This window comes from Maniola hyperantus, chromosome 16 (genome assembly GCF_902806685.2).
Source record: "Maniola hyperantus chromosome 16, iAphHyp1.2, whole genome shotgun sequence".
NCBI lineage: Eukaryota > Metazoa > Arthropoda > Insecta > Lepidoptera > Nymphalidae > Maniola > Maniola hyperantus.
In genome coordinates, this window is record NC_048551.1 from 1,249,294 (window position 1) to 1,261,568 (window position 12,275).

General features: G+C 38.6%; 2 protein-coding genes across 6 annotated transcripts; one reads left to right on the forward strand and one right to left on the reverse strand.

Annotated features, from left to right (window-relative positions):
- Positions 1-273: 273 nt before the first annotated feature.
- On the forward strand, positions 274-4,301 carry LOC117989462 (chymotrypsin-1-like). Its single transcript, XM_034976835.2, has 5 exons — positions 274-327; positions 1,762-1,990; positions 2,415-2,649; positions 3,254-3,427; positions 4,155-4,301. Exons 1-5 carry the CDS (start codon positions 276-278, stop codon positions 4,299-4,301), a joined length of 837 nt encoding a protein of 278 aa, XP_034832726.1. The 5' UTR covers positions 274-275.
- Positions 4,302-5,403: 1,102 nt separating this feature from the next.
- LOC117989730 (chymotrypsin-2-like) lies at positions 5,404-11,837 on the reverse strand. 5 transcript variants are annotated; one of them, XM_069503784.1, is made up of 5 exons: positions 11,692-11,837; positions 10,218-10,449; positions 9,052-9,286; positions 7,391-7,561; positions 5,404-5,686 (listed from the first exon to the last, which is right to left on the reverse strand). In XM_069503784.1, the coding sequence occupies exons 2-5, from the start codon at positions 10,346-10,348 to the stop codon at positions 5,528-5,530; spliced, it is 696 nt and encodes a 231-aa protein (XP_069359885.1). In that variant the 5' UTR covers positions 10,349-10,449; positions 11,692-11,837; the 3' UTR covers positions 5,404-5,527. The 5 variants fall into 5 exon arrangements, with proteins under 5 accessions (XP_069359885.1, XP_069359883.1, XP_069359884.1 ...); XM_069503782.1 differs by lacking the exon at positions 11,692-11,837 and adding an exon at positions 11,570-11,676; XM_069503783.1 differs by lacking the exon at positions 11,692-11,837 and adding an exon at positions 10,993-11,108.
- Between the last annotated feature and the right edge of the window lie 438 nt (positions 11,838-12,275).

Sequence of the window (12,275 nt, forward strand, 5' to 3'; positions counted from 1 at the left end):
TACAAAAAAATCTTATAAGTAAAATTTAAGAACAGAAACTGTTTACCACTTATTTTCAAAATTAACAAATTTTAAATAGGTTAAGTATTTTTATAAAATATTTGTTGTGAAATAAAACTCCGTATGCGTCCTTGGGAATGCAGTCGAATTGTTTGCTCGCGAGTGTAGGATAACACTTTTATCTTATTTATCCTTATCATAATTAATAAGTGATTTTTCAGGTACAAATCATATAAATACGCTCAAGAAGCTCATAACTTTATCCAGGTCCTGAAATGGCGTTTAAAGTAGCAATTTTGTGTCTTGCTGTCCTCCTAGGCTGCAATGGTAAGCACCTACCACTTACTCTAGACCTATGGTCCGTGACAGCTTGAGACGGCAATCGGGGTATGAGCGGGGGGACGCACAGCTCACCCGCACGTCACCCTCACTCGCCCGCACCGGGTTAGCGGGACGTTCCCTCTCCAATTGCCATCTCCACCTGTCGCGTACTATAATATACCTACATTTTAAAATTATGAACCGCTCCGGCTTCGAAAACATATAGATTCGTTTGTGATTGGTTCATCATCATCATGATCAATCTATGACCGGCTGACTACAGAGCACGGGTCTCCTCTCAGAATGAAAAGGGCTTTAGCCATAGTCTACCACGTTGGCCAGATGCGGATCGGCAGACTTTACTTAGGTACCTTTGAGATCATTATGGAGAACTTCCAGGCATGCAAGTTTCCTCACGATGTTTTAAATAATTAAATATCACTTGCTATAACGATGAAGGAAAACATCGTGAGGAAGCCTGCATTGTGATTTCTCTCTCTCAAAATGTTTAACGCCCACTGACTTTTGTGTCTTTGTAATTTGTATGGGATTACGTAACAGAGAGAGCCCTATAGTAACGACCTCCTGGCGCAGTGGTAAGCACTGTGGTCTTATTAGTAGGAGGTCCCGGGTTCGATTCCTGGCAGGGGTTTAGAATTTTATAATTTCTAAATTTCTGGTCTGGTCTGGTGGAAGGCTTTGGCCGTGGTTAGTTACCACCCTACCGGCAAAGCCGTGCCACCAAGCAATTTAGCGTTCCGGTACGAAGTTTTCAACATCCCAAAATCACCCAATGTGCCTGAAATAATAATAAAAATGTTTTTTTAACAAAAAGAGCAACTAAGTACCTACCTACTGAGTTTCTTGCCGACTCTTCTCAGTAGAATTGCTTTCCGAACCGCTGGCAGAGACTTTACTTTTCATAATTTGACACATACGTCCTATATGATATGATAAATAAATTCATTTTTCATTTTTTTCTTTCTTTTTCGGGCTCAGTACCTCAAAAGGAAAAACGGAACCCTTATAAGATCACTTTGTTGTCTGCCTGTCTGACTGTCTGTCGGTCTGTCACCTACAGGGTACTTCCCGTTGAAATTTTGCAGGTAGGTGGGTCTTATAGCAGACATTAGGGGAAAATCTGAAAATGGTGAATTTGTGGTTACATCACACAAAAAAAATTAAATTGTGGTCATGAACTAATAATTAGTATTTTCAATATTCGAAGTAAGATAACTATATCAAATGGGGTATCATATGAAAGGGCTTCACCTGTGCATTCTAAAACAGATTTTTATTTATTTTTATGCATCATAGTTTTTGAATTATTGTGCGGAATGTCGAAAAAATACGACTGTAGTACGGAACCCTCGTTGCGCGAGCCTGACTCGCACTTGGCCGGTTTTTTATTTCAAAAAATTTTCACGAAAATCTTTTCAGCCTTCCCCGTTGAGGAGGAGGAGCAGGACATGTCCATCTTCTTCGACCACACGGACCCCGAGGCCCGCATCGTCGGAGGCACCAACGCTGGGAACGTGCCCTACATGGTGGCCCTGACCACCGGCAGCATCTCCAGGAGCTTCCTGTGCGGCGCCAGCATCGTCACCCGCAGGACCATCCTCACCGCCGCGCACTGCATGAGGGCTGCTGGCGGAAACAACCCTAGCAAGTACGTCTTTGATAATCCCAAATCAAAATCTTCCGCTTCTATACGTATCTAAATAAAAAGATTTATTAACTACTAGCTGATGCCCGCAATTTCGTCCACGTGGGTTTAGGTTTTTAAAATCCCATGGGAACTCATTGATTTTCCGGGATAAAAAGGTGCCTTTATGTCACTCTCCAGGATCTTTGACTATACCCATGCAAAAAAATACTCCAATCCGTTGCTTCATTGCACCGTGATTGAAGGACAAACCAACAATCCAATAAACCAACAAACCAACAAACAAACACACTTTCACATTTATAATATGGATACAGATATGGGTACCTACTAATTTGGGTAGTGATTGGTAGTGATAAATACAGCGACGCTGTCACCTTAACACATGAGCTGGTGGCACTACATGACGGAGCGCGTATTGTTTCAGCTCCCTGAGAGGAACCGTCGGAACCAACCGCTGGTCCAGCGGCGGCTCCAGCCACGCCTTCCAACGCGGTATCATGCACGCGCAATACAACCACAACCAAATCAAGAACGACATCGGTATCCTCATCACCTCGGCCAACATGGCCCTGTCCAGCTCAATTGCGCCAATTGTCATGAACTACGACTTCGCTGGCGCCGGTATGGCGACCAGAGTCACTGGCTGGGGAAGAACATCGGTGAGAAAGCAAAATTAAACCCTCTCCTCTAGTTAAAAAAAATTCAAAAAGTTCTAGTTTAAATATCAAGTTAATTAGTATATAGCCGCCAAATGCTTGTGACGGTTCACTAATGATTAACAAAAAACGTAAGTATAACCACGAATGCTTAATTAGTATAGAGCCGCCAAATGCTTGTGACGGTTCACTAATGATTAACAAAAAACGTATAACCACGAATGATCATTTCCACCCAAAAAGTTTTCAAAAACTAATCAAATCACAAACGTCGTACCTATTCCGCAAACATATAACATTGTTGATTGCGATTTTTTCCGCAGTGCGCGGGACTCAAGTATTTTTCCATATAACACAAAAATCTTACGAATTCGTATCGCACCGCAATTGCGAATATTAATCGCATGCGATTTTTTTTCGCAGTGCGTGGATGCTAATGTATTTTGATGGTTCACAGATTCGCGATTTTTTTTCGCAGATTTATTTTCGTTGTGCGCGCTTAGCCTTAATGGGAATGTTCCGCATTTGCGGATGCGGATGCGAATATCCGTAACAGCCCTGCTTCTTAGTTTCTGTAAAAGCTAAGAAAATTTTCATTTATTTTTAGGCTGGAGGTCCCCTTTCTCCGACCCTTCTGGAGCTCCGCCCCACCGTCATGGACGGTAACCGCTGCGTTCAGGACCTCGCCCGTCGCGCCCAGGAACTCAACATCCGCGCTCCCCCGGTACACCCTAACATAGAGATCTGCACCTTCCTCGCTAACGGACGCGGCACTTGCAACGTGAGTATGCAGGAACTTGTCACTGCTTCCTTCTTTACTTAACGGCACGGATCGTCATGAACTTGATACTTGCGGAAGTATACACTCACTATAAAGAATTGGTGTCGCACGGCAGATTGCGGGAGGCAGTATATGACGTGATAACATAACAATCACCACCACTACACGGATGACATCAAACGAGTCGCAGGCAAGACCGTGGCGTGTGGAAGTCCCTGCAAGAGACTTATGTCCAGTCAGACCAACGTCTATCGATATTGATAATGATGATAAAATATTATGTTAATGATTCATTAAAAGTGGTCCTTGGGTTTTCGGTTAAAACTGAAGAAGTGTTTCAGGAGTTTTGGAAATTTTACCCCCTTTCTGATTTTCAAAAGTCAAAGTCAAAGTCAAAGTGCTCACTACAGAGCACGGATCTCCTCTCAGAGTGAGAAGGGTTTTGGCTATAATCTACCAGTACCACGCTGGTCAAGTGCGAATTGGTAGACTTCACATACCTTTGAACCATTATGGAGAACTCTCGGGCATGCAGGTTTCCTCACGATGTTCTCCTTCACCGTTAAAGCAAGTAATATTTAATTAATTAAAATGCACATAACATCCGAAAAGTTAGAGGTGTGTGCCCGGGGATCGAACCCCCGACCTCCGATTAGAAGGCGGACGTCCTAACCACTAGGCTATCACAGCTACGAACATACTATAATTTATATAAATCTGTTTCCAGGGAGACTCTGGTAGCCCGCTGGTCCGCGCCGACCGCAACCAACAGATCGGTATCGTCTCCTGGGGCTTGCCGTGCGCCCGCGGCGCCCCGGACATGTTCGTGCGTGTCAGTGCCTACAGGTCCTGGATCATTAGCAACACTGTATAAACTAAACTGTATAATAAAAAGGATTACCTATACTCAATTGCTTCTCTTTTATTGACTTGCTGATCTCAAAACCTAACAACCTACAAATTACTGAAAGGTCGGCAATTTCAAATGGCTGTCATGCAAATTAAAAAGTACTTAGCACAATAGTAGTAAAATATTGCACATCGAATTTTAGAAAGAGATGACGGTTTAAAAGAGCGTTGTCTCTGTCATTGAGACCGACGAAACGTCACATAGGATGAGATGACGCTCTACAAAGCAGTGATCTCTTTCTTAAGTTCGATGTGCAAATTGTTAGGTAGGTAGGTAGGTACATGGTGTTATAATATCTTGAACGATGGTACGGAACTCTTCGTGTGTGTGTGTGTGTGTGTGTGTGTGTGTGTGTGTGTGTGTGTGTGTGTGTGCGTGTGTGTTAGTGTGTGGATGGTTGGATGGATTAAAAAGACATTCACATTACAATCCAGATAGGTATGCAACTAGCGTGGCCCCCTCAGTCCCTCTCGCTCAAGCAGAGGTACTTACTTGTGAAATGCTATTCAGTCTATTTTACGTTCGCTTCGGCTATTGTAGCCTAGTATATTGTAGCCTAGTATAGTATACTGCAACCCACCATTGCACAATAACTTCAAAAACAACAAAACAAATTAATTATTTCTTTAAAATACTTGAGTCAACATAACTTCACTTCGCGTTGTTTGCCAAAGTCTCACGTACAAAATACATTTTGGCAAACAAAAAGAAGTGGCCACGGTGATAAGGACAAAACATAATCATTTTGTCACGTTCTAATAAGAGCTTAAATGCATTTAGCTATCTCGGTCTAACAGTAAGTGTCACAATAAGGCTACTTCTAATAGTCCTTATTCTGAGGATCTAATACTCTAAGATCTCCCGCTCTCTATAGTCTATAGATTCTTGATCCTTACTGACTGCAATTTTTTTGTTATGTTTCTTATACACGCTGCGGTGTATATTATTAAGAAAATTACAGTGGATGTGGGTAACATTAGAATCGCGTACATTTTGTGAACTAAAATTTTATAGCACTTGCGAAAAATAACTTTAAACTAAAATAAAAGCTTTCTTAGACCGGTATGTCATTACATATATTTTTTACAGTACATTTATTTTAACTGTAGGTACCTACATAATTTCAAATAATAAGGTGAATGACGTGTTCACATTTAAAATGCACAGTAGTCATTTTAGTCAGACAAATATCAGACACAATATCTTCCAGTGGCCAGCTTAACGAATTTCTTAAAGGCACACACCCGGGCGTACACGTCGGGTGCTCCCTTGGCGCAAGCGAAGCCCCACGATTCGATACCGATTTGTTTCATGGTACGCCGACAAATTAGAGGGCTGCCTGAATCGCCCTGAAAAGATAATAGTATGTTAAAACTACATTAGTCTATACTCTATATATACACGCTGAAATTTTGATGGTTGTTTTCCCGAAGTGAAATGATTTAGTCAAAGTATTACAATCGATTTATGAATAAAAAAAAAATTATAATCAAAAATGGAAAATTTCCAATCGAGAAAAACAAAACTCGAAAGATACCTCGAACCAATAGTAAGAGGTACTTCGCACTCCGTGGGTCAGTGGTTGTCGGCGCGCGCGGTCAAAAAAGGTCAACGACTGCGCAGCCGCGGTCGTTGACCTTCTCGCTTAGTCTAAGCCTGGCTCGCAGCGTGCGTGCACGCTAGTTTATGCCGTATCACTACGCGCAAAAGGTTATTTTGCTCTGAACATCGTTATGAACTTTATCGTTATGTTTGGAGCAACGCTGGCTGAATGCGTACAGGCTATTTTATGCCGTATCACTACGTACGAGAGCTTATTTTGCTCTAAACATTTTCACTTATACAGCTGAATTCGAGTAGACGTAGGTACCTACTACCTGCCTACTTATCAACTAAATGCAGTGATTATTATTACCCTCACTATTGTTTCTCATACTTTCGAGTTGACGAGCATTTTTCTTAATTACTTCCAAACAAAAACATTTTTATATTTTGATTTTAACTCTATGTTTCGATAGTACTACTGAGGGCAAATCATTCCGCCGCGGGAAGACAACCAACAAAACTTCTAAAAGGAAAAACTGATCTATCAACGCATAGCTCAAACTTTTTGACGGATCGGGCTGAAATTTGGTATGTAGATAACTATTATGACGAAGACATCCGCTAAGAAAGGATTTTTGGAAATCCAACCCATAAAGGGGTAAAATAGGTGTTTGAAATTTGTGTAGTCCACGCGGACGAAGTAGCGAGAATAAGCTAGTAGTAAATATAGCATTTATATATATATTTTAAGTGCTATAGTTGAGCCATTACAAACGTGCGAACTGGGTCATAAATCATTTTATCATTTTATGTAAAGTACATGTTCTGTCCCTTTTTAGTATTGTTAAAAAGAAAAGGATGCAGATACTCTAAATTTAGTGTAGAGAAAAACGGAATCAGTGCCTGAGCACACCTATAGAGTATTCGCATACTCTTCTTACTAATGTATTATAAAAAGGACAGACACAGTCTGACAGTTTTAAATTCAATTCAGAGCTGCCATACCTCGTGACTTTTAGCTGCCAGTCGCGTTTGTAGCGTGCCCTACAATTTAGAGTCTTTAAATGTAAAATTCATGTTCCGTCCTTTTTTAACAATATTAAAAAGAGATAGATGCAGATACTTTAAATTTAGTTTAAAGAAAGACAAGAAAATCGGCGCCACTCTCTCACTATTCGCTGAAACGCACTGTTGTAACAATAATACCTAGTTAGGTACCATAAATTATTAGCAAGAATACTATAAATATCAAACAAACATAATCATTGAAATTGTAGCAATGATTGATGCACATACATGATTTTTTGTAGATTGACTGAAACTCTCTCTCTCTCTACTATTGCCATAAAAATACCATATTATTATGTTCACCTTATCACAGCAATGTTGCGAGTATCCTTTGTGCTATGGAAACTGTTGGTAAGGTGGTTGTAATCGCTTAAAATAATTTTTATTGATTGACAATTTTAAACGCGAATCTAATGTTACCCGCATCAATGATAACTTACATTGCACATGCCATGTCCTTTGGAATGAAAGGTGCATATCTCAAGCTTGGGATCCACGGGCGGCGCTGGCCCCATGATTTGTGAAGCATTCTTCATGGACAGATGACACTGCTCGGCTGTCAAGGTTGTGACGTTCAACATCTGGGCGCGACAAGGTATATCTCCCCAAACCTGGAATCATACACATTTTTTTTTAATATTAGCCATGTCAAATGACTAATATTCCCCTTTCCTATCCAACTAAGGGTAAAGCTTGTGCTAGGAGTAGGTACGACAATAGTGCAACGGGCGGGGTTTGAACCGTCGATCTTTCGGTTTTCAGTCCACTCCTTTACCAGTTGAGCTATTGAGGCTCAAATTCACATTCACTAGATGTACATAGAATTATTAATTATTATTAATGTATTTATTACCTACTTTTAGAGTTTATTTATATAATTATAGGGTAACTATACCTAATAACTAACTGTAAAAACGGACCTTACGATACAGGTCACCTCCTAGTGTAGGGTCCACTGGTAAAAGTTCATGAAATGTGCAAGCAAGTATAATATACCTACACCTAGTTACATATTATTATCACCACACATTTTTTACGAGACATTTCACCGCGATTAATAGCCTCAACTGGTGACAGAAGGGCTGGCTCATTTTACCACTTGTAATCTGTAATTGTAATTAAGACTTATATGTACTTGTACCAATACTTTTGAGAAATAAACGATTTATTCATTTATTTGTTATTTTAATTATTGTTTTTTTTTAATTAATTAATTTTTAGTTGTCAAATTACATGATACTCTTTATTCGCATGTGGTGTTTACCTGTAATTAACTTTTCATTTTGTCTAAGAACTTTTCTATTTTTAATTTTGTGTTTGATGTAGATGATAAAGCTGTTGGTGAACCTAATAAATGAAAAAAAACCCATTGTTTCAACGACGCGAAAGGCGTAAATCTCGCGATCATTGCTGTACAACCCCCCCCCCCCCCCCCCCGCACCTTCACTAAATTCAAAACAGAAAACTATATAAAGACTCGTAATATTCGCAATAAATTACTACCACAAAACCATGTGACTCGGTACTCGATACTTACGATAATTCGAGTAAGTTTGTATCAGTATTTGATCGATTTGATTACCTATGTAGTTACTGTAAAGTACATTGGATCAAAGTTCTGATTAGAAAATTCAACTTGAACTTTAATACTGTAGGTATTTTGAAACAATTCAATGGTACGGAAGGTCAATTTGTCTTTATTTTAATACTTTTAGTTTAGTAGGTATTATTTTTATTTACGGCTTTGAGCGTCAAGCTCATTCTTTTCAGTAAAGATCACTACACAGTATTTAATTACTATTATGTAAAATCGAATGAAGCTGGTAAAATTCAGTAATTAAATGATTGCAACAACGCTTCGTAAGTATTAATTATTAGAAATTGCATGCTGCTATAAAGTAAGTGCAAAAAGAATACTCGCAATATATTCTTTCATATTATTTAACATAATATATACCTAACCTATATATAATATATATAACATATTATGTAACATATATAACATACCTACCTAATATATATTATTTAACATATTATTATGTATATATGTATCACCCACGTACCCAAGATCAGGTAGTTATGTTTTAAAAAAAGGACTTACCTCCAAACGTCCCCACCCAGTCACAAACGCATGCTGCCCACCACTCATATGCTCGAAGTTCAATGCAATTGGACCAACACGCTCATTGAACGTGAACTCCTTAACGGTACAGAGGACACCAATGTCGTTCTTGATGGTGTTCCAATCCCAATCTGGATGATTCACATACCCGGAAAACGCTATTGTCGTGTACGTGGAGTTCCAATAGTAACTACCATAGACTCCAATCAAACCCCTGAAATAAAAATCTCTCTATCAAACACAACTACCTCCATGGTGTAGTGAGAACTGGGAAGTGCCGGGTTCCATGTCTGATAGGCGCAATTCATGGGAGGTTATGCCCGTGGCTGGTTACCAGCACCACCCTAACAGCAAAGTTGTGCTGCCAAGTAATTTAGCGATCCGGTACGATGCCGTAGATCGATGGATGGATAGGAACAGATTAGGGCTATAGAATTAACAAAACTGCCATATTTCTTACAGGCTATGCAACTACCACCTTAGGCTGAGATTTGAGATGTACAATTACCTAAATACTAAACTTTAGTACCTAAGTAGATATCAGATATCAAAAGATTGATATCAGATGAAGATCAGATTGAGTAGAAAAAAACGTCTGTTGAAAATGTTTCGTGTTGACAAAAACATTTTCATCAGACGTTTTTTGTATCATGTGATTGTGAACTCAAAACTATGTAAGTAATTAATACATTTGCACAGCCCAAGATGATGCACGTCACCTGTCTAGAAGATGTGTATTCAGTATTCACTCTTGTTTTGCAAGTACCAATATTGTAATTGGCTGAGAAAATGGTAGCTAGGTTCGGATATTCCATAAGTTAACGATGCGAAGAAACAAAGAAGTGATTCGCTTCGTAAGAGTTTGTTGAGACAAGTTAAAGCATATTCACGACGAAGAATGTAGTAGCCCAGTAGCAAAGTCTTCGGCCTCCTATCCAAACAGTTCGATTCCAGGCACGCAACTCTAATTAAAAGGCCTGAAAACATCGTGAGGGAACCTGCATGCCTGAGTTCTCCATAATGTTCTGCAAGGTGTATAAAGTTAACCAATCCGCTCTTGGCAATCGAAGTAGACTATGGCCTAGGGAGAAGAGAACCGTAGGTACTCAGTAATAGGACGGGTGGTGATAATGATGATGACTCACGGTGAAAGGTGACCCCAGTGTGAGTAAGGCTCAATACAGTGGGCTGCACTCAAAACGTGTCGTTTTGTGATGATGGAGCCTCCGCAGACCAGCCACTTCATGTGCCAGCCCTCATAAACGAGTGCCACCATATGCCTGGCATACCCAGGTGGAACATCCACACCTCCGACTATCCGAGACGAAAAGAAACTCTTTACGTCATAATCGGGCTGGGTTGTTTCCAATGGAATCCCTGAAAAAGGCGTAAAAGTCTATCTATAGAGAAACTTACTGAATCGCGACTGACATAATATATCAGCTTACAGCTAAAACTGCAATTTTAAGAAAGGTAAGGTTCTCTTAATAGCACTAAGCTTTTTAAACTTTTTATAAAACGGGAACCTAAAATAAAGCCAAGGGGACAAAGACGCAAAAAAAGTTAGTAGGTACCTACTTAATAATAATAAATAACTATTATTATAAAACTACATTAGATTATAAATTGATCTGATTTTGATCCTTTACTTTAATCTGATTAAAAATAAATAAACCGTGTCGTGTAAAGAAAACATTATATAAAGTACTAGCGACCCGCCACAAATTCGCATGAGTGGCAATGTAGATACTATGTAGTGTCACTTCCATACTATGTAATAAATGCGACCACCGCCGCCTCCGTCTCGTTTTGTTGCGCGGAATATTTGTTAATTTTCGATGGAAGCTTGATTTCGTCCGACATTTCGTTCAAATATCGTCATATTTCAACAAATTAACACAAACCAATATTAAACTATACCTATAAACTTTCCTTTTTAATCACTCTATCTATTAATGAAAACCGCATTAAAATCCGTTGCGTAGTTTAAAAGATCTACGCGTTCATACATACAGACAGCGGGAAGCGACTTTTTTTTATACTATGTCGTAGGTAATAGTATGTAGAGATTTCAAGTTGTCGTTTGGCGCGCTTTTCAAATCGTTCAGAAAAATTATTTAATACTATTTAAAAATAGCAGATTTTTGATTCTAATAATAACATTTTTATTACCACTGGATATTTGCAGGAAAGTAACAAATATAATTGTTATTTGAGCAAACATGTTAAATGTTCAACTCAGGATTGTTTACATACAGTTATTTTTTATTATTGCCTATTTATATGAAAACTCGATTTGTTATTATCAGTTTGATATTATTGAGTTAATTAAACTCTCGTTTTAATTACTAGGAGTCCATTGTTGTCTCCAGATAATCTCTTTAGATAATCTACAAATAAGTACGATACGATGAGCCCTGACCTTTATATCCTTGAAAATAATCACACTCCAATCACAAAAGGAAAGTAGAAAAGTAGATCACACTGACTTACTTACTTACGATAACTCTTTCTTTGTATATTTTTAATCTTCTGTGCATATTTATTATATTTTATTATTCACCAATTATCCCTCATTCATTACTTAATTAACCACTCAGGCATTGTTATTTTGCTTACCTGTAATCTTGAGAAATACTAGTTAGTCTAGCCTTATCATGGTTCCCAAATTTAGTAAGTAAGTTCAGATGAAAATGAACTTATATTGGAAGTATTAAATAAGTATAAATAAAGTACTTAGGTATATTACAAAATTTAGTTTTTATTTACTAATTTTTGTACTTTATCGTTTATATATTTTTTAACATAATTTTTTTAGGGGGATATTCGGGTAGTTGTTGTGATTTTAGGGGTTTTAGGGGGAAATATTTTTGGGAGTTGGTAACACTGAGTCTTGTTAAAACAAAATTGTTATTTAATAAAGATGGGCGTTATTGGCTATTTACGGCAACGGTTAATCAACAGTTACTTAGTTTCAATACCGATATTGTTAACCGTTGCCGAATATCGGTATCAGAGTTGTATTTCAACTAATTTAATATGCGCAACGCGCAGCGGTTTCCGTAGTAGTAACTAAGCTAGCTGCCGTATCAATACCGTCTGTATAGCTAGCGCGCGCATATTCACTAAAATAAAACCAATTTTACTTTCATGAATATCGTGAAGTAATCACAACCTTAAGTTCATAGCAGTAAAGTTTAATT

Bases quoted from the DNA above. Each gene is read 5' to 3' on its own strand.
- LOC117989462 (XM_034976835.2), top strand. From the start codon at position 276: ATGGCGTTTAAAGTAGCAATTTTGTGTCTTGCTGTCCTCCTAGGCTGC. The intron at 2,650-3,253 runs GTGAGAAAGCAA...ATTTATTTTTAG, and splicing joins CTGGCTGGGGAAGAACATCG to GCTGGAGGTCCCCTTTCTCC. The intron at 3,428-4,154 runs GTGAGTATGCAG...ATCTGTTTCCAG, and splicing joins ACGGACGCGGCACTTGCAAC to GGAGACTCTGGTAGCCCGCT.
- LOC117989730 (XM_069503782.1), bottom strand. From the start codon at position 11,612: ATGCACAGAAGATTAAAAATATACAAAGAAAGAGTTATCGTAA. The intron at 7,562-9,051 runs GTAAGTCCTTTT...GTATGATTCCAG, and splicing joins CTGGGTGGGGACGTTTGGAG to GTTTGGGGAGATATACCTTG. The intron at 5,687-7,390 runs GTAAGTTATCAT...TTATCTTTTCAG, and splicing joins AAGGACATGGCATGTGCAAT to GGCGATTCAGGCAGCCCTCT.